We start from the raw sequence: 27,297 nt of genomic DNA, 5'->3' as shown, positions 1-27,297 counted from the left end.
ACATACGTATTCGGAGACAATCTGAGCAGTCCTCTCGGATTTTTTGCAGATAATGCCATTATTCACCGCTCAGTAAAGTCATCAAATGATCAAAACCAATTGTAAAATCATTTTAACAAGATATCTGCGTGGTGCGAAAAGAGGCAACTGACTCTAAGTAACGAAAAGTGCGAAGTCATCCACATAAGAACTACAAGGAATACGCTAAATACGAAAAGCACACAAAATTAAAGGCTCTAAATTCAACTACATACTTACGGATTACAATTGCGAATAACTTAAATTGAAACTATCACACAGATAATGTTGTGAGGGAAACATACCAAAGACAGTGCTTTATTGTCAGAACACTCAGAAAACGCAACATGTCTACTACAGAGGCTGCGTACACTACGCCGGTCCGCCCTATTCTGGAATATTGTTGTGCAGTGTGAGGTCCGTATAAAGATAGAATCGACGGAGCACTTCCAAAGTATTCAAAGAAGGGCAGCATGTTTTATAGAATCGCAAAATAGGGGATTGAGTGCCACGGATATGATAAGCGAATTTGAGCGGCAATTAAAACAAAGACGTTTTTCGTTGTGGCAGGGCCTTCTCATGGAATTTCAATCACCAGCTTTGTCCTCAGAGTGTGAGAATATTTTGTTGGCGCACACCTATGCAGGGAGAAACGATCATCATCATCAAATAAGCGAAATCAGAGCTCACAGGGAAATAATTAAGTGCTCATTTTTTCCGCACACTGTTCCCGAGTGGAACGGTAGAGAAATAGTTTGTAAGTGGTTCGATGAACCCTCTGCGAGGCACTTAACCCTCCGTCACTCGCGCGAAAATTCATGACATGGTCACACGCGCGGATGACAGGTGTCATCCACAAAGCAAGCGGTCTATTTGTATACTTTGAACGGTCTTTATGACTATTTTTATGATTTTTTATTAAATCTAAATATAATACATTTAATATTCGTACACAGTATAATATATTCTAACGTTTGAAACAGTTTGACCCTTCGAAGAATAATATCTTCAGCTGAATTACTGGCACTACATTGTACCTCTTGTTGCTTAGCGATGTACGGTTCTAAATTCAAAGTATAAGCTGTTTTTACATAAACCAAAGCAAACACTTTTAACCCATACTTCGCTGGTTTGCTAGGAATATATTGCCTGAACGGGCAGTTTCCTCTAAAGGCCAAAAGCTGTTCGTCAACAGTAAGATATTCACTTCGCGAAAAATATTTTTGGCAATTGTTCGTGAATAGTTCAAGTACCTCTCTGATAGCTCTGATAGCAGCCAACTTGTCAATCTCTCTGCGAACACTTCTATCACGGATATTGTCAAACCTCAGACGTCTCAACAGAAACCTGAATCGGTTTTCATAAATAACGTGATTCAAGTCCGTTGTCCTTTGAGTTATCCCACAATTTCGATATACTCTTCCTAGAACACCTCGAAGCTCCACATAGATATAACAAACAAATGAAAGCTCTGATCTGTATCGCATCTGTTTCTTTAGCGTCCCTTTCCCTAGAGAAGTTACCACGAACTTAATTGATGTATACAGAGTGTTACAAAAAGGTCGGCCAAACTTTCAGGAAACATTCCTCACACACAAATAAAGAAAAGATGTTATGTGGACATGTGTCTGGAAACGCTTAATTTCCATGTTAGATCTCATTTTAGTTTCGTCAGTATGTACTGTACTTCCTCGATTCACCGCCAGTTGGCCCAATTGAAGGAAGGTAATGTTGACTTCGGTGCTTGTGTTGACATGCGACTCATTGCTCTACAGTACTAGCGTCAAGCACATCAGTACGTAGCATCAACAGGTTAGAGTTCATCACGAACGTGGTTTTGCAGTCAGAGCAATGTTTACAAATGCGGAGTTTGCAGATGCCCATTTGATGTATGGATTAGCACGGGGCAATAGCTGTGGCGCGGTACACTTGTATCCAGACAGATTTCCAGAACGAAGGTGTCTCGACAGGAAGACGTTCGTAGCAATTGATCGGCGTCTTAGGGAGCACGGAACATTCCAGCCTATGACTCGCGACTGGGGAAGACCTAGAACGACGAGGACACCTGCAATGGACGAGGAAATTCTTCGTGCAGTTGAAGATAACCCTAATGTCAGCGTCAGAGAAGATGCTGCTATACACGGTAACGTTGACCACGTCACTGTATGGAGAGTGCTACGGGAGAACCAGTTGTTTCCGTGCCGTGTACAGCGTGTGCAGGGACCATCAGCAGCTGATTAGCCTCCACGGGTACACTTCTGCGAATGGTTCATCCAACAATGTGTCAATCCTCATTTCAGTGCAAATGTTCTCTTTACGGATGAGGCTTCATTCCAACGTGATCAAATTGTAAATTTTCACAATCAACATGTGTGGGCTGACGACAATCCGCACGCAATTGTGCAATCACATCATCAACACAGATTTTCTGCGAACGTTTGGGCAGGCATTGTTGGTAATGTCCTGATTGGGCCCCATGTTCTTCCACCTACGCTCAATGGAGCACGTTATCATGATTTCATACGGGATACTCTACCTGTGCTGCTAGAACATGTGCGTTTACAAGTACGACACAACATGTGGTTCATGCACGATGGAGCTCCTGCACATTTCAGTCGAAGTGTTGGTACGCTTCTGAACAACAGATTCGGTGACCGATGAACTGGTAGAGGCGGACCAATTCCATAGCCTCCACGCTCTCCTGACCTCAACCCTCTTGACTTTCATTTATGGGGGCATTTGAAAGCCCTTGTCTACGCAACCCCGGTACCAAATGTAGAGACTCTTCGTGCTCGTATTGTGGACGGCTGTGATACGCCATTCTCCAGGGCTGCATCAGCGCATCAGGGATTCCATTCCACGGAGGGTGGCTGCATGTATCCTCGCTAACGGAGGACATTTTGAACATATCCTGTAACAAAGTGTTTGAAGTCACGCTGGTACGTTCTGTTGCTGTGTGTTTCCATTCCATGATTAATGTGATTTGAAGAGAAGTAATAAAATGAGCTCTAACATGGAAAGTAAGCGTTTCCGGACACATGTCCACATAAAATTTTCTTTCTTTGTGTGTGAGGAATGTTTCCTGAAAGTTTGGCCGTACCTTTTTGTAACACCCTGTATATTTGTGGATATTGCGATAATGCTTATTTTGTTTTTCATCTAAGAACAAATTCAGAATTTCTATTTCTGTCTTTTTTTTATAGGAGCTTGATTTTTTTTGGTCCAGGCAAATGCGTAATAAAATTAAAGATCTGCTTGTAACACTGGTAGGATATTTATTTATCCTCCATTTATTTTTTCCATCTTTCCCTAAAAAAATGTATCCTCCTGAGTTACTTCTTCCTGTGATTCATATTCATCGGTTTTCTGACTCTGTTTGTTCTGTTCTTGATTCATGACCGCTTTCATGAACAGAATCCTCTGAGTCAGCGCTATCACTGTGAGCATCTTCATCACTCAGCTCATTGAACCATTCGAACCATACATTAGGATTTCTACTAAACTCTGTCCGACGTTATTTACCTTTTACATTTCTTCCACAATGTAAAAATAAAGAGAGTACTAGGTAACATGGAAGGTAACTGCAATCGGTTTCAATAAGTCTAAATTTACGCACATGAAACATCGATTGAATCTAGGAAAGCAATAAAGTAATATCGACTTACTTTGTTTCAGATTGTAGCAGCAGAGCTCGCGCGGATGACAAATGTCCTCCAGACTATAATAATGTTTCATAAACAATGTATCTTTCGTAACTGAAAGACAATAGTGATTGGAACTAACAGCCGGAGTGAACAGATAGGTACTGAAAGTGGCACGAACTCAATCCAGCCCAGACAAGACAAAACTGAGCGGGAAAGTCATGTGGATGACTAGTGTCATCCGCGCGAGGAACGGAGGGTTAATTGTAAATAATAATGATGTAGATGTAGAAAGTGGCCTCCAAATTCTTTTCGAGAAAACAAATTGCATAACCAACATCCGAATAGTGCGTCATTATGTAGCAACAGAGTACGGTGAAATCGAAAAACTTGGCCCCCAGATACCTCCAGATGCTTTAATATAGATGCCATAGCACAGATAAAAACTATCGAAAAAGAGCCAACGACAACAAATGGGAGAAGATGACCACCGCTTTATGTACGCGTGTCTCGTAGAAGACTAGGCACTTTCAACAAAAGCTGAAGTTAGGCACTATAACACAAGGATAAAAACCGAATGTGTGTACGCAAATGAATGGCGCACAGTGACAGAAGAGACTGAAGACTGCACTGGGAGAACCCGAGAAGTTTGAGGGAGAGATTCTTCGGGGAAAAATTGGCTGCTAAGCAGGGCACTTTAGATCCCTTGCAACTAAAGACAATAGGAAAACATGTGAGATGACAGATAGAAGTTCTGGAGATTTGATGTTACAGACGAATGGTGGAAATCAGTTAGGGAGAGACAGGGGTAGAGGTACCAAAGACCATGTGCTGACAGGAGTACAAAAAATCACAGTCTGTGTGGAGACAAATCCAAACAAGAAGAGAGAATGAGAATTTCACTCTGCAGCGGAGTGTGCGCTGATATGAAACTTCCTGGCAGATTAGAACTGTGTGCCGGACCGAGACTCGAACTCGGGACCTTTGCCTTTTGCGGGCAAGTGCTCCACCATCTGAGCTACCCAAGGACGACTCACGTCCCGTCCTCACAGCTTTACTTCTGCCAGTATCTCGTCTCCTACCTTCCAAACTTTACAGAAGCTCTCCTGCGAACCTTGCCGCGAAAGGCAAAGGTCCCGGGTTCCAGTCTCGGTCCGGCACACAGTTTTTATCTGCCAGGAAGTTTCAAGAAGTGAGAAACTCGTGGGGCACATTTTAAGGCACAATGACATCATTTGAGCAATAAAAGAAGTTACTGAGATACCAATCACCAGGACGACCAATGTTGTCATACATGCAGCAAATTACGAGTTCAAAATGGTTCAAATGGCTCTAAGCACTATGGACTTAACATCTGAGGTCATCAGTCCCCTAGACTTAGAACTACTGAAAACTAACTTAACCTCAGGACATCACATACACGTCCACACCCGAGGCAGGATTCGAACCTGCGACCGTAGCAGCAGCGCGGCTCCGGACTGAAACGGTCGGCCAAATTATGAGCGATGTTTCAACTTAGGTCTTTCAGTGCTCTGCCGGCCGCGGTGGTCTAGCGGTTCAAGGCGCTTAGTCCGGAACCGCGCGACTACTACGGTCGCAGGTTCGAATCCTGCCTCGGGCATGGATACATACGCGAAAATGAAGAGGAAGGCAGACAGAAGAGTGGTATGACGTAACGCTGTGTGAACCAATAGAAGGGTCCAGCACTAAATAAAAAGGAGATCCGTAGCCAGGATGTGTGGTGCGAGCCCAACCAGAAGAAATTTTGTGATAATTAACACGCAAAATTGCATTTTAGAGAAATATTCGAATCATATAGGTCAGATGTGGAACGCTGTAGACTTCTTCCGATCTCTGACCTGACAAGGAGACCATCAGACCGGATAATCAGGGGTTTTTATGAGTCTCTAAATACCTGTCGTGACTACATGGCTACCGACTTTTCTTGCGACGGCCCCTAGCTTCAGAGAAAGCCGATTTTATTTATGCATATCTGCTATACCGTAACGTCAGCTCCATTTCGACCGAGTTAGCGTAGCCCCGCGGCTAAGCTTAACAGCTACAATGCTAGCGTAACTGGTTCAAATTCTGCCTGAGTATTTTTTTCCCCCTCCAGTTTCATTCGTACCGTACCGTAGCTATGTTATACTATATTAAACGCGGTTTAAACGACGAACCAGAGCTGGCCCCTACGTAATTTGTGCGAACCGATTAATTCCTTCTGCAAAAGATGTTAACTAAACTCCGTCCGAACAGGTCTCTGAAGATGCGACCGCTGTGACATCCACAGCCTATGGGCGTGACATCTGAGGTCATCAGTCCCCTAGAACTTAGAACTACTTAAACCTAACTAACCTAAGGACATCACAAACATCCATGCCCGAGGCAGGATTCGAACCTGCGACCGTAACAGTCGCGCGGTTCCGGACTGAGCGCCTAGAACCGCTAGACCACCGCGGCCGGCAGAGCACTGAAAGACCTAAGTTGAAACAAGGCCCCGGGAGTAGACAACACAGCCTTGGGAGAGCCAGCCCTGACAAAACTCTACCATCTGGTAAGCAAAATGTATGAGACATGTGAAATACCCTCAGACTTCAAGAAGAATATAATAATTCCGATCCCAAAGAAAGCAGGTGTTGACAGATGTGAAAATTACCGAACTATCACGGCTGCAAATACTAACGCGAATTCTTTACAGACGAATGGAAAAACTGGTAGAAGCCGACCTCGGGGAAGATCAGTTTGGATTCCGTAAAAGTATTGGAACACGTGAGGCAATACTGACCCTACGACTTGTCTTAGAAGCTAGATTAGGTAAAATACAGGGACCGAAAAGCTATTTACAATCTGTACACAAACCAGATGGCAGTTATAGGAGTCGAGGGACATGAAAGGGAATCAGTGGTTGGGAAGAGAGTGAGATAGGGTTGTAGGATATCCCCGATGTTATTCAATCTGTATATTGAGCAAGCGGTAAAGGAAACAAAAGAAAAATTTGGAGTAGGTATTAAAATCCATGGAGAAGAAATAAAAACTTTGTCCGCCGATGACATTGTGATTCTGTCAGAGAAAGCAAAGGACCTAGAAGAGCAGCTGAACGGAATGGTCAGTGTCTTGAAAGGAGGATATAAATGAACATCAACAAAAGCAAAACGAGGATAATGGAATGTAGACGAATTAAGTCAGGTGATGCTAAGGGAATTAGATTAGGAAATGAGACACTTAATGTAGTAAAGGAGTTTTTCTATTTGGGGAGCAAAATAACTGATGATGGTCGAAGTAGAGACGATATAAATTGTAGACTGGCGATGGCAAAGAAAGAGTTTCTGAAGAAGAGAAATTTCTTAACACCGAGTATAGATTTAAGTGTCAGGAAGTCGTTTCTGAAAGTATTTGTATGGAGTGTAGCCATGTATGGAAGTGAAACGTGGACGATGAATAGTTTGGACAAGAAGAGAATAGACGCTTTCGAAATGTGGTGCTACAGAAGAATGCTGAAGATTAGATGGGTAGATCACACAACTAATGAGGAGGTACTGGATAGAATTGGGGAGAAGAGAAATTTGTGGCACAACTTGACTAGAAGAAGGGATCGGTTTGTAGGGCATATTCTGAGGCATCAAGGGATCACCAATTTAGTATTGGAGGGCAGCGTGGAGAGGAAAAATCGTAGAGGGAGACCAAGAGATGAATACACTAAGCAGATTCAGAAGGATGTAGGTTGCAGTAAGTACTGGGAGATGAAAAAGCTTGCACAGGATAGAGTAGCATGGAGAGCTGCATCAAACCAGTCTCTCGACTGAAGACCACAACAACAACACCCGTATCCATCATCAGAGCTCAGTTCAGTTCGATGCCCACTGATGCTGCCAGAAGTGGCAACGTTGGATACTGACTTTCGCACCTCTGCACCTACAAATCACCTATAAATCTGATCGTGTGTTCTTCCTATTATACAGTATACTTAAAGTAAATAAAATTTTGTTACTTGCATCCCGCCTGGTACTGCAATTTTAACTTCCGGCAGTGTATGTATTACTTGTGAAACAATTACATGTTTTCTCCTCATACATCTTGAGAAAGAAGCAAAACCATGTTCCGAAAATATCGTGTTGTTGGCAATGCTGCCGAATTTTAGTCAGCACGTTAAATTGGCCTTTAACATTTACGGTGCTGGTCTTGTACGTAGCTGATGTTACCTGTGGACAGGCTAAAATACGAGGTTTTAGGAAGATACAACTCGTGTCTACAAATATGTGGTCCGAATTTCAAAGCATTTTTAGGTTTATTGGACTTTCTGCATTGAATATACATATTTTGGAATTGCTAGTATTAAATCTGAACCCACAGATAAACTTCAATTTAACAGTAATTATCGCAGAAAAAAATTGAAAAAGACGTTCCGGTATTAAAATACCTACAGCAGTGAGCTAGCAATTTAAATCTAAAGAACTACATAACAGACATGTCCAACAGAGTATGATACGAAATGAAACATGAAGGGATACATAGTCCAACATTACACTCGCTGGAATCATATGCTCGAATTGTTTTCCTGATTTTACTGCAGTAAAAGCCTTCATAACAACACAACCCGCAAAAATAATACGATAAACGTGTAGTCCGAATCATCACCACATATTTCGTTCCCATCATCTGCAGACTCGTGTATCATTGGCTCCAGACGTTTCTCTTCTTCACTTCACATTTTGAACGCAATAGCACACAAAACACATAGAGCCAACTTCAACGTTAGGTAACGGCTACGAAACGAGAGACGATAACAAAGGTTTCAAAAACGACGAATTTTCTAGTGATACCGCTACCTCTATCAAGCAGAAACTACAAAGACTGCAGGTCTAACACACGTTTGTGAGAGCCAAAAATATGTATTATGTCTGCCACCGCGGAAATTCATCATTACTGGCGTGACGAAATATTAAATTCCCCGCCATTCCCACAAGCACCGTTAATAGTACGTCAGCCGCACGTCAAAGTGTTAATACTCGTATGTTTGACAACTGGTGGTCGATTCCAATAATACGTAAAAGTGCTCAACACTCTTTCTGTTTTTAATATACGCACTGCACTGGAATTGGCAACGGCCTTGCCGAAGTGGATACACTTTTTCACGTCACATCACCGAAGTTAAGCGCTGTCGGGCGTGGCCGGCACTTGGATGGGTGACCATCCAAGCCGCCATGCGCTGTTGCCATTTTTTCGGGGTGCACTCAGCCTCGCGATGCCAATTGAGGAGCTACTCGACCGAATAGTAGCGGCTCCGGTCAAAGAAAACCATTATAACGACCGGGAGAGCGGTGTGCTGACCACACGCCCCTCCTATGCTCATCCTCAATGACAGGATGACACGGCGGTCGGATGGTCCCGATGGACCACTTGTGGCCTGAAGACGGAGTGCTACACTGGAAATGTCACGGCGAAACATATCGAATGCAGACTGTCAATTCTTCACATTTCATGTAGCACTAACAGATAATTTACACTAACAACTGACGCCAGAAACTGTCAGCTTCACTAATCATGAACAATTTTAGATAACAACATGTATAAACCAAAAGTTTGTACAAGATACTGACCTGTAGTTGCCTTCGTCTGAGCTTTCAACAGAGGTTATGTAGAGAACTCCCGGCTCTACAGTAACGTATCTGAAACAAATGGAAACAAAAACTCACATAAAATGTATAGAATGTTGCACTCAGTACGAGCAGTGGAAGAAAATCACATTGGGTGTACATCAACTGTCAACTGGGATACAGGAAGTTAACACATTGAATGAAAGAACGTTTTAATTTCACCAGACGGTCAATCTCGCCATTTGACAGGGTACGATTCTCCCGCTTTTAAATACAAAATCTCGTAGACCGACCACCTCGATCGGTCTTCACTGTTGGCCAGTTTTCGTAATAAACATAGAAAAACCATAAAAATAGCTGGCACTCTAACACACGGCAAAGTTTACACAGCTGGCAGTGAAAATGTTAAGTATTTTTGAAAATGTTTCTGGAGAAAGTCATCGATCACAAATACAGAGGGGTCCAAAAAATGCATCCACTGTTTAAAAGTCCATAACATGCAAACTAATTGACGGAGTTGTCTCATTTTTGGTGAAAGTGTAGCTTAAAGTCCAACTTACAGATATCACTGTAGGTGTTCGAAATGGTCACCATTAACATCCACACAAAAATGCGCCGAACTGCAGCACGAACTACCGACGTGTTCAGTTGGATATTTGCACATGAATGTACGATGAATTCTTGAAGTTCATCCAATGTGCGTTGCTTTTGTCGGTAGACGTTCCCCACAGGTAAAAGTCCAGAAGAGATAGGTTTGGAGAACGTGGTGGATACTCCACAGCACCTCTACGGCCTATCCATCTTCCTGCTAGATTTTCGTCGAGATGCGCCCTAACACGATTTTGGTAGTGGGCTGGGGCACCATCTTGTTGAAAGTAAACTCTTCCGTCTTCCATACAAGTCTCGGATGGCAGGTAAAATGGATGTCTGAAGCTTCTGAAGGTACACTTCACTGGTAACTGTGCCGTCAAAGAAGAATGGCCCAATCGAGCCCCGGTAAGACAACCCACAACACACATTTACTCCTGGCAAATTCACGGCTTTGTCTACACGGACGTTCGGATTTTCGGCGGCCCAGTAGATGCAATTGTGGCGATTTACTGTACCATTGAGTTCGAACTGTGCCTCATCAGACCATACAATCATATCTGCAAACTCTTCATCGTTGCGCACCATGTTAGTAAACCACTCGCAGTACTCCATTCTACGATCTGGGTCGTCCTCGTTCATTGCGTGTAGCAATCGTGGGATGTAGCACTTCCACTTTGCTGTCTTCAAAATTCGCCGAACACTTGAGCGACTCACTCCAGTTTCATGAGCACACTGTCTCACAGACTTCTGTGGTGAGCGAGTGAATTGTTGTAACACACGACGGGAGTTAGCTGGACTTGTTACTGTTACAGGTCGTCCAGATCGTTGTTTGTGCACATCTTTAACACAGCCTTCGGCTTCAAATTTGTCTCGAATGCGACGAATCGTTAAACGTGTCCGTGGCTCTGTTTCATACTCATTTCGCCATTGCCGTTCAACCTAACAGTGGATACATTTTTTTGGACCCCTCTGTATATTAGAAATTACTTTTATAACAGGTTACATCGAAGGTGACCGGTTTCTATCGTGACGTCATCATCTTCACCCATATTGATGACAATGGCTCTGAGTTCAGCTGTCAACAGTTGACTATCGTCATTCAGTGGTCCCTGCTCCGTGCACGATCATTGCCCATCAATATGGTTGAAGGTCTGAAGATCACCATGCGATGACCCTTACCGGTCACCTTTTAAGAAACGTGCATTGCGATGTAGACAGTTTGTAAGTAATTTCAAGAAGTTTTGACTGTTCTGACCATACACCTGTTACTGTTTCATACTATCTCTTCACAAGTATTCCTGCAACTATTTGTGGACATTAATATGGGGTACTTATTATTTTATTTATTTCATCAACAGTACAGAGTAAGAAACTTCCTGACAGATTAAAACTGTGTGCCGGACCGAGACTCGAACTCGGAACCTTTGCCTTTCGCGGGCAAGTGCTCCACCACAGTTTTAATCTGCCAGGAAGTTTCATATCAGCACACACTCCGCTGCAGAGTGAAAATCTCATACTGGAGTACAGAGTAACCCACCGCCTTGAAATGTAAGGTGGGTCGGATGCTTCTGAATCTAATAGCACAGACTTCTGATTGTTACAGTCTTATTGGTGCAGTTGTTAATGCTTTTTTAAATAATGTAAAGAATATAATATATAAAGATTTCTCTGAGATTACAGCGAATTGAATGCTTAACAATTGTTAAAATGGTTCCATATAATTTGTTACTACCAAGTTGATGAGAATATAATTTATAAAATGCAAATGTCAAAGAAAAAGAAAAAAAAAAGAAAATGCACAATGAGCGTGGTTAGGAATAACTTGTAATATATAGAGGGAAGTAATAAGCTGTATTTGGATGAGTTATACAGTCTAAGTAGCATGTTGGTTAATAATGGCCTATTTCTATCTATTTCAGATGAGAAGGTCTCGGTACAACCTCGAGTTATTCTCATCTGAAATTGTTTGCGCTAATGTATGTTTACACAAATTATACAGACTAAATGCTGATTGAGCACTTCATACATGGAATACATGAATTTTAGCTTCACATGAGAAATACATTCATTTTTGTAACTTGTTAGTTGAAATAGAATATAGTTCACTGCTACTTGAATGCATTATTCCTCAAATAACTTAATACATTTCTGATATATGAAATTCATTGATTATAGCTGTCAATAGAGAACATACTTCTGTCTGCACACAGTAAGACGAGCAATACATTACTGCTTGTGCAGTATACTTTCAACACTATGCAGGATGTCATGGGGGAGGAGGAGCCTCGGAATAAAAATTCTTCGAGCCTTCTCCTCCAAACCGACATTATCACTACAGTCTTAGTATGAGGTGCCAGTGTTTATTTTTTTTATGATTGTTATGTGGTTTGTGGCGGTGTTGTGACATGGATTGTCATGCATTGTTGGTTTTGGTCCCTTACAAGCTGATCCCTTCTGAGCCATGTTCACTTAGTGTTTCTTCCTCGGTTTCGGAATCCGTGGTCGTGTTTGTGTCCTTCCATGTGGTTTGTTGTGCTTGTGTACGCCTTCTCCCATATGGGATTTGGCGTTTGTATTCTTCGTGCAGAGTGTTCGATGCAATATCAGCTACGCTATTATTGTGTTCAGTTATAGGGATTACGTATTATTCTGGAGATGTCATTGTCATTCTGTACAGATCTCTCTTGTGCTAGCGTGTTGCACAGCAGTGTGACATGTTCTGGTGTCCCAGTTTCTCCGCATACGCCTACTTCATCGTTAGTTAGTCCCACACTGTTTAAATGTACCGGAAACGGCCCGTGGCCTGTCAGGAAATGAACCATCCCCCGGCTTGGGTCGACGTGTTTCAGTTGTAGTCTTTCCTGTACATCAGGAAAGAAAGAGTGTATTCGGCGACCCTTATTGGATGCATCCCGCCCTCTCTGGGTGTGTGCAATCTTCACCTTTGATGGGGACACTTTCACTAAGGTGTCAATGACCAGCCAGAATGGCAGTCCATTTCTCCTCAAGAGCCGAAATCAGAGAAGTCTCTGATTTTGAGCACTGGGATCTGGAGCGAATTCGATATTCTACGTCATCCCAACGGTGTTCGCTTGAGTTTAGGTCGGGGCTCTGGGAAGGTTAGACCATTTCAGGGATGGTATTGCAAATCACTTGATTCCTGCATTCGTTGCTTCTGAACAGGATGTCAATGCTTTGTGTCTGACCACAGCCAGTAATAGTAATAATAGTAGTAATAATAATAATAATAATAACAGACAAAAAATAGGAATAGATAATACAAATATTAAGGAAGAACTAAAAGAAAAATATAGACAAAGACTAACAAAAATACTGAAAACAGAATTGACAGCAAGAAACAAGACAAAAGCTATAAATACTTATGCCATACCAATATTGACCTACTCATTTGGAGTAGTGAAATGGAGTAACACAGACCTAGAAGCACTCAATACACTTACACGATCACAATGCCACAAATATAGAATACATCACATACATTCAGCAACAGAAAGATTCACATTAAGCAGAAAGGAAGGAGGAAGGGGATTTATCGACATAAAAAACTTACATTATGGACAGGTAGACAATTTGAGAAAATTCTTTCTAGAACGAGCAGAAACTAGCAAAATACACAAGGCAATCACTCATATAAATACATCGGCTACACCACTGCAATTTCATAACCACTTCTACAACCCTTTAGATCACATAACATCAACAGATACGAAGAAAGTAAATTGGAAAAAGAAAACGCTTCATGGCAAGCACCCGTATCATCTAACACAGCCACACATTGATCAAGACGCATCCAACACATGGTTAAGAAAAGGCAATATATACAGTGAGACAGAAGGATTCATGATTGCAATACAGGATCAAACAATAAACACCAGGTATTACAGCAAGCATATTATTAAAAATCCCAATACCACAACGGATAAATGCAGACTTTGTAAACAACAAATAGAAACAGTAGATCACATCACAAGCGGATGTACAATACTAGCAAATACAGAATACCCCAGAAGACATGACAATGTCGCAAAAATAATACATCAACAGCTTGCCTTACAACATAAACTTTTAAAACAACACGTTCCTACATACAAGTATACACCACAAAATGTACTGGAGAATGATGAATACAAATTATACTGGAACAGAACCATTATAACAGATAAAACAACGCCACATAACAAACCTGACATCATACTCACCAATAAAAAGAAGAAATTAACACAACTAATCGAAATATCCATACCCAATACAACAAATATACAGAAGAAAACAGGAGAAAAAATTGAAAAATACATCCAACTGGCTGAGGAAGTCAAAGACATGTGGCATCAGGATAAAGTTGACATCATACCAATTATACTATCAACTACAGGAGTCATACCACACAATATCCACCAGTACATCAATGCAATACAGCTACATCCAAACATATATATATAACTGCAGAAGTCCGTAATTATTGATACATGTTCAATTACCCTAAAGTTCCTAAATGCAATATAACACATACCGTACTGTTAAAAGGAAGTGACGCTTGATCAAGGTCCGCGTCACTCCATTTTTAACCGGACTTAACGTCTGAGAAAGTGAAGTAAATAATAATAATAATTAGAATTATTACAAGAACAGGCAGCTAAAATAGGATTACAAATTTCATTTGAAAAAACAAAATTTATGACTGACATCAAAGATCCACCTTCTGATCTCAAAATTGGTAATAACTACATCTCTCGAGTAAAAGAATTTAAATATTGAGGTGAATGGATTGCAGAAAATTGTAATGAAAAGAAATCTGTCAGATCAAGAGTCCAGAAAATGGAGACGGCGTTTCAGTTAACAAAAAACATTTACAACAAAAAGAGTATCTCGTGGAACTGCAAAATACGACACTATACAACGGTAATTAGACGCGAAGCTCTCTACGCATCTGAGACACTAAACCTTCAACACAGAACACTAAAAGAGGAATTAGAAGTGAAAGAACGTAAGATAATGAGGAAAATACTAGGATCAAGAACTAAAGATGGGGTACATTATCCAAAACCCAATGCAGAAATATATAAAAATATCTCCAAAATAACAGACACAATGCGCATGAGAAGAATCCCATTCATGGGGCACTTAGAAAGAATGGACTCAAACAGGTTAACGTACAAAATCCATACATTTTTAAACAACAAAACTACAAGATCGAACTGGTACAAACAGACGGAAAAAGACCTGAGAGAATTAGGGTCTCCAAATCTACATGATAGAAATGAAATCAGAAAAATCACAAACACACGGGGTTTTGAGGAAGAAGAGGGAAAAACTAACCGACATACATGGTCTACGCAACGAAAGCTAGCCCATTCGTTGTTCATGAAGGAATACTGGCCGAAAAGAAAGGCCAACAAATGTTGATTACGCGTGGTCCTAAGTGATCCATCCGCGAAGAAGAAGAAGAATGCTGAGTACAGCACTATAGTAGCCCTTATATAGTTACTGCCGTGACGTGCTGTCAATTAATTCATTTATCTGTTCCGAAGCGAGTAATGAAGCAATTTCTGGACTATTGTGGGTACTACCCACAACTTGAACAAGACATTTTCTTGAGATATTTAGCATATGTTATGTATATGTCTCGCTTTTATGATCAGCGATGTACGGGCATATAAGCTTACATTTTTTGCTTCACCAAGTGACAGTGGACCTTTATATGTGACCTACATTTTAACTTCATACGTGTGCCCGTTCCTGGCCGGCCGCGGTGGCCGAGCGGTTCTAGGCGCTTCAGTCTGGAACCGCGCTCCTGCTACGGTCACAGGTTCGAATCCTGCCTCGGGCATGGATGTGTGTGATGTCCTTAGGTTAGTTAGGTTTAAGTACACTCCTGGAAATGGAAAAAAGAACACATTGACACCGGTGTGTCAGACCCACCATACTTGCTCCGGACACTGCGAGAGGGCTGTACAAGCAATGATCACACGCACGGCACAGCGGACACACCAGGAACCGCGGTGTTGGCCGTCGAATGGCGCTAGCTGCGCAGCATTTGTGCACCGCCGCCGTCAGTGTCAGCCAGTTTGCCGTGGCATACGGAGCTCCATCGCAGTCTTTAACACTGGTAGCATGCCGCGACAGCGTGGACGTGAACCGTATGTGCAGTTGACGGACTTTGAGCGAGGGCGTATAGTGGGCATGCGGGAGGCCGGGTGGACGTACCGCCGAATTGCTCAACACGTGGGGCGTGAGGTCTCCACAGTACATCGATGTTGTCGCCAGTGGTCGGCGGAAGGTGCACGTGCCCGTCGACCTGGGACCGGACCGCAGCGACGCACGGATGCACGCCAAGACCGTAGGATCCTACGCAGTGCCGTAGGGGACCGCACCGCCACTTCCCAGCAAATTAGGGACACTGTTGCTCCTGGGGTATCGGCGAGGACCATTCGCAACCGTCTCCATGAAGCTGGGCTACGGTCCCGCACACCGTTAGGCCGTCTTCCGCTCACGCCCCAACATCGTGCAGCCCGCCTCCAGTGGTGTCGCGACAGGCGTGAATGGAGGGACGAATGGAGACGTGTCGTCTTCAGCGATGAGAGTCGCTTCTGCCTTGGTACCAATGATGGTCGTATGCGTGTTTGGCGCCGTGCAGGTGAGCGCCACAATCAGGACTGCATACGACCGAGGCACACAGGGCCTACACCCGGCATCATGGTGTGGGGAGCGATCTCCTACACTGGCCGTACACCACTGGTGATCGTCGAGGGGACACTGAATAGTGCACGGTACATCCAAACCGTCATCGAACCCATCGTTCTACCATTCCTAGACCGGCAAGGGAACTTGCTGTTCCAACAGGACAATGCACGTCCGCATGTATCCCGTGCCACCCAACGTGCTCCAGAAGGTGTAAGTCAACTACCCTGGCCAGCAAGATCTCCGGATCTGTCCCCCATTGAGCATGTTTGGGACTGGATGAAGCGTCGTCTCACGCGGTCTGCACGTCCAGCACGAACGCTGGTCCAACTGAGGCGCCAGGTGGAAATGGCATGGCAAGCCGTTCCACAGGACTACATCCAGCATCTCTACGATCGTCTCCATGGGAGAATAGCAGCCTGCATTGCTGCGAAAGGTGGATATACACTGTACTAGTGCCGACATTGTGCATGCTCTGTTGCCTGTGTCTATGTGCCTGTGGTTCTGTCAGTGTGATCATGTGATGTATCTGACCCCAGGAATGTGTCAATAAAGTTTCCCCTTCCTGGGACAATGAATTCACGGTGTTCTTATTTCAATTTCCAGGAGTGTAGTTCTAAGTCTAGGGGACTGATGTCAAATGTTAAGTTGCATAGTCCTTAGAACCGTCTGAGCCATTTGTAAGAATAGAGTCAATCCAAAGCCGCAACACATCCTTCGAAGAATGTATCCAACCTATACAGGGCTATTACAAATGACTGAAGCGATTTCATAAATTCACTGAAGCTCCATTCATTGACATATGGTCACGACACACTACAGATACGTAGAAAAACTCATAAAAGTTTTGTTCGGCTGAAGCCGCACTTCAGGTTTCTGCTGCCAGAGCGCTCGAGAGTGCAGTGAGACAAAATGGCGACAGAAGCCGAGAAAGCGTATGTCGTGCTTGAAATGCACTCACATCACTCAGTCATAACAGTGCAACGACACTTCAGGACGAAGTTCAACAAAGATCCACCAGCTGCTAACTCCATTCGGCGATGGTATGCGCAGTTTAAAGCTTCTGGATGCCTCTGTAAGGGGAAATCAACGGGTCGGCCTGCAGTGAGCGAAGAAACGGTTGAACGCGTGCGGGCAAGTTTCACGCGTAGCCCGCGGAAGTCGACGAATAAAGCAAGCAGGGAGCTAAACGTACCACAGTCGACGGTTTGGAAAATCTTACGGAAAAGGCTAAAGCAGAAGCCTTACCGTTTACAATTGCTACAAGCCCTGACACCCGATGACAAAGTCAAACGCTTTGAATTTTCGGCGCGGTTGCAACAGCTCATGGAAGAGAATGCGTTCAGTGCGAAACTTGTTTTCAGCGATGAAGCAACATTTTTTCTTAATGGTGAAGTGAACAGACACAATGTGCGAATCTGGGCGGTAGAGAATCCTCACGCATTCGTGCAGCAAATTCGCAATTCACCAAAAGTTAACGTGCTTTGTGCAATCTCACGGTTTAAAGTTTACGGCCCCTTTTTCTTCTGCGAAAAAAACGTTACAGGACACGTGTATCTGGACATGCTGGAAAATTGGCTCATGCCACAACTGGAGACCGACAGCGCCGACTTCATCTTTCAACAGGATGGTGCTCCACCGCACTTCCATCATGATGTACGGCATTTCTTAAACAGGAGACTGGAAAACTGTCATGGCCTCCACGCTCTCCCGACTTAGCCCCATGCGATTTCTTTCTGTGGGGTTATGTGAAAGATTCAGTGTTTAAACCTCCTCTACCAAGAAACGTGCCAGCGCATCAATGATGCTTTCGAACTCATTGATGGGGACATGCTGCGCCGAGTGTGGGAGGAACTTGATTATCGGCTTGATGATTGCCGAATCACTAAAGCGGCACATATCGAACATTTCTGATGCCTAAAAAAACTTTTTGAGTTTTTGTATGTGTGTGCAAAGCATTGTGAAAATATCTCAAATAATAAAGTTATTGTAGAGCTGTGAAATCGCTTCAATCATTTGTAATAACCCTGTACATATGTCGGCATTCACAATTAGAGAAAATGAGACGTTTTAAATTTTATCTGTATCCTGTTCCATAGGACTTTTATATATTACTATGTATCCGAAAGATATTTAAGAACGAAACAAATATGTACTAAAATGTAATATTGTAACAGACAAAAATGTCAACTGGAACGAGACGTTTAAGGGAAAATTTTAATAATAAACGAAGAAATTGAATGAATTAAGTGCTGATGTTTCAGAGTGATCTGAGACAGCGGTAAACGTGCAAAATGTCCCTGCGAAGACTTGGTAACGGGGCTATAGGGTGTGGTAGTGGCTAATCTGTGCTACTGGTGTCCATGCATAACGAGCCCTATTTACATTTATTGGCATTTTTACGCCGTTGGAGTTCCGCACCCACGTCGGTAAAAACGGAAACGTTATAGTATCACGTTGCTGTCTGCCTGTCTCTTTGTTCCCCTGACTGTCAACAACCCTTTTTCTCAGGAACGGGTTCAAATGGCTCTGAGCACTATGGGACTTAACTTCTGAGGTCATCAGTCCCCTAGAACTTAGAACTACTTAAACCTAACTAACCTAAGGACATCACACACATCCATGCCCGAGGCAGGATTCGAACCTGCGACCGTAGCAGCAGCGCGGTTCCGGACTGAAGAGCCTAGAACCGCTCGGCCACAACGGCCGGTCAGGAACGGGCACACGTATGAAGTTAAAATGTATGTCACATACAAAGGTCCACGGTCACTTGATGAAGCAAAAAATGTAAGCTTATACGCCCGTACATCGCATACATCGCAGATCATAAAAGTGAGACATATACGTAAAATATACCAAATATCTCAAGAAAATGTCTTCAAGTTGTGGGAAGTACCCGCAGAAGTCTAGAAATTGCTTCATTAGTCGCTTCCGAACAGATAAATGAATTAATTGAAGTCACGACACAGCAGTAACTATACAAGGTGGTCCATTAATCGTGAACGGGCCAAATATCTCACGAAATAAGCGTCAAACGAAAAAACTACAAAGAACGAAACTTGTCTAGCTTGAAGGGGGAAACCAGATGGCGCTATGATTGGCCCGCTAGATGGCGCTGCCATAGTTCAAACGGATATCAACTGCGCTTTAAAAAAAAAAAAAACTTTTTATTACATATTCGTGTAGTACGTAAAGAAATATGAATGTTTTAGTAGGACCACTTTTTTCGCTTTGTGATAGATGGCGCTGTAACAGTCTCAAACATATGGCTCAAAATTTTAGACGAACAGTTGGTAACACGTAGGTTTTTTAAATTAAAATACAGAACGTAGGTACGATTGAACATTTTATTTCGGTTGTTCCAATGTGATACATGTGCCTTTGTGAACTTATCATTTCTGAGAACGCATGCTGTTACAGCGTGATTTCCTGTAAATACAACATTAATGCAATAAATATTCAAAATAATGTCCGTCAACCTCAATGCATGTGGCAATACGTGTAATAACATTCCTCTCAACGGCCAGTAGTTCGCCTTCCATAATGTTCGCATATGCATTGACAATGCGCTGACGCATATTGTCAGGCTTTGCCGGTGGATCACGATAGCAAATGTCCTTCAACTGTACTCACAGAAAGAAATCCGGGGACGTCAGATCCGGTGAACGTGCGCGCCATGGTATGGTGCTTCGACGACCAATCCACCTGTCATGAAATATGCTACTCAATACCGCTTCAACCGCACGCGAGCTATGTGCCGGATGTCCATCATGTTGGAAGTACATTGCCATTCTGTCATGCAGTGAGACATCTTGTAGTAACATCGGTAGAACATTACGTAGGAAATCAGCATACATTGCATCATTTAGATTGCCTTCCATAAAATGGGGGCCAATTATCCTTGGACCAGTTATCCATCCTCCCAGAATGACGCACCGTACATTAATCCGCTAAGGTCGCTGATGTTACACTTGTCGCAGCCATCGTGGATTTTCCGTTGCACAGTAGTGCAAATTATGCCGGTTAACGTTACCGCTGTTGGTGAATGACGCTTCGTCGCTAAATTGAACGCGTGCAAAAAATCTGTCATCGTCCCGTAATTTCTTTTGTGCTCAGTGGGCCGTGATTTCTCTTGTGCCCAGTGGCACAACTGTACACGACGTTTAAAGTCGTCGCCATGCAATTCCTGGTGCACCTAAAACACCTACTTGGACATCATCATTTGTTGCAGCTCGTGGCTGAACACTTCCTGTTTCCTTAAATAACGTAACTACGCGGCGAACGGTCCGGACACATGGATGATGTCGTCCAGGATACCGAGCACCCCGTTGGCCATTTTGATCACAATAGCCATCCATCAACACGATATCGACCATTTCCGCAATTGGTAAACGGCCCATTTTAACAGGGGTAATGTATCACGAAGCAAATACCGTCCGCACTGGCGGAATGTTACGTTATACCACGTGTTTATACGTTTGTGACTATTACAGCGCCATCTATCACAAAGCGAAAAAAGTGGTCCAACTAAAACATTCATATTTCTTTACGCTCTACACGAATATGTAACAAAAATGGGGGTTCCTATTTCTAAAAAAGGCAGTTGATATCCGTTTGACCTATGGCAGTGCCATCTAGCGGGCCAACCATGGCACCATCTGGTTTCCCCCTTCAATCTAGACGGGTTTCGTTCTTTGTAGTTTTTTCGTTTTATGCTTATTTCGTGAGGTATTTGGCCTAGTCACTATCAATGGACCACCCTGTATAAGGGCTACCATAGTGCTGTGCACAGTATTATTATTTCTTTCCTTTCTCAAACGTTATGTCTGGTTAAAAATGGAAAGTGACGCGGACCTTGATCAAGCGTGACTTCCTTTTAACTGTACGGTATATGTTATACTGCATTTAGGAACTTTCGGGTAATTGAACATGTATCAATAATTACAGATTTCTGTAGTTGTATATATACGTTTAGATGTAGCTGTATTGCGTTGATGTACTGGTGGATATTGTGTGGTATGACTCCTGTAGTTGATAGTATAATTGGTATAATGTCAACTTTATCCTGATGCCACATGTCCTTGACTTCCTCAGACAGATGGATGTATTTTTCAATTTTTTTCTCCTGTTTTCTTCTGTATATTTGTTGCATTGGGTATGGATATTTCGATTAGTTGTGTTAATTTCTTCTTTTTATTGGTGAGCATGATGTCAGGTTTGTTATGTGGTGTTGTTTTATCTGTTATAATGGTTCTGTTCCAGTATAATTTGTATTCATCATTGTCCAGTACATTTTGTGGTGCATACTTGTATGTGGGAACGTATTGATTTATTAGTTTATGTTGTATGGCAAGTTGTTGATGTATTATTTTTGCTACATTGTCATATCTTCTGGGGTATTCTGTATTTGCTAGTATTGTACATCCGCTTGTGATGTGATCTACTGTTTCTATTTGTTGTTTGCAAAGTCTGCATTTATCTGTTGTGGTATTATGATCTTTAATAATATGCTTGCTGTAATATCTGGTGTTTATTGTTTGATCCTGTATTGCAATCATGAATCCTTCCGTCTCACTGTATATATTGCCTTTTCTTAACCATATGTTGGATGCGTCTTGATCGATGTGTGGCTGTGTTATATGATACGGGTACTTGCCATGTAGTGTTTTCTTTTTCCAATTTACTTTTTTGTACCTGTTGATATTATGTGATCTAACGGGTTGGGCTACCATAGTGCTGTACACAGTATTATTATTATTTTACTGATTGTGGTCAGACACAAAGCACTGACGTCCTGTTCAGAAGCAACGAGTGCAGGAATCAAGAGATTTGCGAACAGTAAGTATAGTGCACAGGTCCAGCAAGAGCGACATTTGAGGGGAATAATGCAGTGGAAGTATGTTTTGGAACAAGTGTCTACTCTCACTGTGGATAGTTAGCTTTCTTATTTATGAAGTAAGTTGTGGCTAGCACTTATGACGCACCATCAATTCCTTCGTCACTCATCCTAAAAACCGACCCCCCCCCCCCTCACACACACACACACACACACACACACACACACACACACACACACACACACACACACACACACACACACACACACACACACACACCAAATATCATTCACCTTCCATGATTAAAAAATAAAAGTGCTCCAAGAAAAGTCTTTCATTCTACAGATTAGATAGGTGATCAAGTTCGTCATTATGTGGAGGAGGGACTGGGGGCTGCCAACTAAGGCTTTTATTACACTATCAAATTCCTTTGTCCAATATCTTAGTCAAATATCTTTCTCAAAGAAATTTGATGGAGTAATAGGGAACTTTGTCAAATATCGTCAAATATTTGATCAAATCTAGGGCCTCGCTGTAGATTTTATCAAAGAAGTCGCTTTTCTTCTGTTCACTGCAATGTGAACGGGGGCGCTAGCATCGCTGCATTCTGTAGTCTGTAGTGTTTTTATAAACATTGCCGGTAAATACAATTGTTGTGTATCGATAACTACAAAATTAATAGAGATGTATGAAGCTGATGAGGCGCTTTACAACGTGAGGCACCCTGAATGCAAAACTAGATTAAGAAGATTGGAGACCTGACATAACCTAACCCCACCATCTCCTGTAACAAGCTGATACAGCAGTTCTTAGGTGAGTGAGCAAGATGTATGAGACTCGGGAAATGCCCTCAGACTTCAAGAAGAAAATATTTCCAATCCGAAAGAAAGCAGGTGTTCACATATGTGAAAGTTACCGAACTATCAGTTTAATAAGTCACGGCTGTAAAAAAACTAACACGAATTCTTTACAGACGGATTGAGATCTGGCAGAAGCCGACCTCGGGGAAGAGATCAGTTTGGATTACGTAGAAATGTTCGAACACGTGAGGCAATACTGACCCTACGACTTATCTTAGAAAATAGATTAAGGAAAGGCAAACCTACATTTCTAGCAGTTGTAGACTTAGAGAAAGCTTTTGACAATGTTGACTGGAATACTCTCTTTCAAATTCTGAAGGTGGCAGGGGTAAAATACAGGGAGCGAAAAGACTATTTACAACTTGTACAGAAACCAGATGGCAGTCATAACAGTCGAGGGGCATGATAGGGAAGCAGTGGTTGGGAAGCGAGTGAGACAGGGTTGTAGCTGATCTCCGTTGTTATTCAATCTGTGGATTGAGCAAGCAGTAAAGGAAACAAAAGAAAATTTCGGAGTAGCAATTAAAATCCATGGAGAAGAAATAAAAACTTTGAGGTTCGCCGATGATATAGTAATTCTCTCACAGACAGCAAAGGACCTGCAAGAGCAGCTGAACGGAATGGACAGTGTCTGGAAAGGACAATATAAGATGAACATCAACAAAAGCAAAACGAGGATAATGGAATGTAGTCGACTTTAAGTCGGGTGATGCTGTGGGAATTAGATTAGGAAATGAGACGCTTAAAGTAGTAAATGAGTTTTGCTATTTGGGGAGCAAAATAACCGATGATCGTCGAAATAGAGAGGATATAAAATGTAGACTGGCAATGGCAAGGAAAGCGTTTCTGGAGAAGAGAAATTTGTTAACATCGAGTATAGATTTAAGTGTCAGGAAGTCGCTTCTGAAAGTATTTGTATGGAAGTGAAACGTGGACGATAAATAGTTTAGACCAGATGGGAATAGAAGCTTTCGAAATGTGGTGCTACAGAAGAATGCTGAAGATTAGATGGGTAGATCACATAACTAATGAGGAGGTATTGAATAGGATTGGGGAGAAGAAAAATTTGTGACACTAATTGACTAGAAGAAGGGATCAGTTGGTAGGACATATTCTGCGGCATCAAGGGATCATCAATTTAGTATTGGAGGGCAGCGTGGAGGGTAAAAATTGTAGAGGGAGACTAATACACTAAACAGATTCAGAAGGATGTAGGTTGCAGTAGGTACTGGGAGACGAAGAATCTTGCACAGGATAGAGTAGCATGGAGAGCTACATCTAACCAGTCTCTGGATTGAAGACCACAACAACAACAAGTGAGTATTGTGCTTTGTGATATAAGGATACACTTCACTTAGCACATACAGAAATGTATGCTCATCCATTCTTAAGTAATTGATGTACGACTTTGCGTCCTCTACTATAAGCTCACGCAACAAGTTTTGTTGAATGCTTTTATCGTGTCGTTGTAAAACCCACGGCTTCACCCGGGTATGTTTCCTTTTTTTCCTCTCCGCATGTGCACACAGTGCAATTGCGGTAGATGCAACTGCTGTGGTTAATAACAAGTTGCTGTTGTCAGCCATCTTGAACTTTGCCGAAAAATATGATCACAGTGTAATACCCCATTAGAGCGCCACGTCAAAGATCTTTGTCAAATATATTTGACTAATATTTGATCACATCTTTGTCTTTGACAAAGAAATTTGATAGTGTAATACCAGCCTAATGTCCGATCGCAGTCGGGGATGATGGTATACGGAAGACGGTACCTTCTGCAGTGCGCCTGGACAATTCGGCTGTACCGCACCACATTCAGCCCACCGGCGACTCTGTCGTCACACCTCGGCCGCTGCTAAACAAACAACAGACTCTACGTCCGCGCCCGCCAAACGTAAGCATGTTTAGAGGACGACTTAGGGGAAGCACCGCACAACAACGCGGCGCCACCGTCACCCCAGACAGCGCCCCAACAGGCTCCACCGCCGACCACAGGGTAGAAGGACCTCTCGCCCGCAGCACGTGACCCTGGGATCGCGCCTGCCACCCCAGCATCCGTAAGTCCGGCACCGTCGTCTACGACACGGGTGGGGAAGAACCGATACCGGTATTTTGGTTCTGAATCACCGTTATTTTTCGGTATTTGTTTTGTCTCGATTATAGCTTTACATATATAAAATGTCGGGAGAACTGCCGGATGTCTGTAGCTTGTTGTTGTTGTTGTTGTTGTTGTTGTTGTTGTGGTCTTCAGTCCAGAAACTGGTTTCATGCAGCTCTCCATGCTACTCTGTCCTGTGCGAGCTTCTTCATATCCCAGTACCTACTGCAACCTACATCCTTCTGAATCTGTTTAGTGTATTCATCTCTTGGTCTCCCTCTACGATTTTTACCCTCCACGCTGCCCTCCAATACTAAATTGGTGATTCCTTGATGCCTCAGAACATGTCCTACCAATCGATACCTTCTTCTAGTCAAGTTGTGCCACAAACTCCTCTTCTCCCCAATTCTATTCAATACCACCTCATTAGTTATGTGATCTACCCATCTAATCTTCAGCATTCTTCTGTAGCACCACATTTCGAAAGCTTCTGTTCTCTTCTTGTCCAAACTATTTATCGTCCATGTTTCACTTCCATACATGGCTACACTCCATACAAATACACTCCTGGAAATTGAAATAAGAACACCGTGAATTCATTGTCCCAGGAAGGGGAAACTTTATTGACACATTCCTGGGGTCAGATACATCACATGATCACACTGACAGAACCACAGGCACATAGACACAGGCAACAGAGCATGCACAATGTCGCCACTAGTACAGTGTATATCCACCTTTCGCAGCAATGCAGGCTGCTATTCTCCCATGGACACGATCGTAGAGATGCTGGATGTAGTCCTGTGGAACGGCTTGCCATGCCATTTCCACCTGGCGCCTCAGTTGGACCAGCGTTCGTGCTGGACGTGCAGACCGCGTGAGACGACGCTTCATCCAGTCCCAAACATGCTCAATGGGGGACAGATCCGGAGATCTTGCTGGCCAGGGTAGTTGACTTACACCTTCTAGAGCACGTTGGGTGGCACGGGATACATGCGGACGTGCATTGTCCTGTTGGAACAGCAAGTTCCCTTGCCGGTCTAGGAATGGTAGAACGATGGGTTCGATGACGGTTTGGATGTACCGTGCACTATTCAGTGTCCCCTCGACGATCACCAGTGGTGTACGGCCAGTGTAGGAGATCGCTCCCCACACCATGATGCCGGGTGTTGGCCCTGTGTGCCTCGGTCGTATGCAGTCCTGATTGTGGCGCTCACCTGCACGGCGCCAAACACGCATACGACCATCATTGGCACCAAGGCAGAAGCTACTCTCATCGCTGAAGACGACACGTCTCCATTCGTCCCTCCATTCACGCCTGTCGCGACACCACTGGAGGCGGGCTGCACGATGTTGGGGCGTGAGCGGAAGACGGCCTAACGGTGTGCGGGACCGTAGCCCAGCTTCATGGAGACGGTTGCGAATGGTCCTCGCCGATACCCCAGGAGCAACAGTGTCCCTAATTTGCTGGGAAGTGGCGGTGCGGTCCCCTATGGCACTGCGTAGGATCCTACGGTCTTGGCGTGCATCCGTGCGTCGCTGCGGTCCGGTCCCAGGTCGACGGGCACGTGCACCTTCCGCCGACCACTGGCGACAACATCGATGTACTGTGGAGACCTCACGCCCCACGTGTTGAGCAATTCGGCGGTACGTCCACCCGGCCTCCCGCATGCCCACTATACGCCCTCGCTCAAAGTCCGTCAACTGCACATACGGTTCACGTCCACGCTGTCGCGGCATGCTACCAGTGTTAAAGACTGCGATGGAGCTCCGTATGCCACGGCAAACTGGCTGACACTGACGGCGGCGGTGCACAAATGCTGCACAGCTAGCGCCGTTCGACGGCCAACACCGCGGTTCCTGGTGTGTCCGCTGTGCCGTGCGTGTGATCATTGCTTGTACAGCCCTCTCGCAGTGTCCGGAGCAAGTATGGTGGGTCTGACACACCGGTGTCAATGT

General features: G+C 43.5%; 1 protein-coding gene across 1 annotated transcript in view; it reads right to left on the bottom strand.

Annotated features, from left to right (window-relative positions):
* The window catches only part of LOC124718713 (protogenin A-like), a 416,220-nt gene that overhangs the window by 121,902 nt on the left and 267,021 nt on the right, over positions 1-27,297 (bottom strand). The window contains exon 5 of the mRNA XM_047244333.1: positions 9,257-9,325. Coding sequence (XP_047100289.1) covers positions 9,257-9,325 — 69 coding nt within the window. The remainder of the gene's footprint in view (positions 1-9,256; positions 9,326-27,297) is intronic.

This window comes from Schistocerca piceifrons, chromosome 10 (assembly GCF_021461385.2).
Source record: "Schistocerca piceifrons isolate TAMUIC-IGC-003096 chromosome 10, iqSchPice1.1, whole genome shotgun sequence".
Taxonomy (NCBI): Eukaryota; Metazoa; Arthropoda; class Insecta; order Orthoptera; family Acrididae; genus Schistocerca; species Schistocerca piceifrons.
The sequence above is the reverse complement of the archived record's forward strand: the minus strand, read 5'-3'. Positions and strand labels throughout refer to the sequence as shown.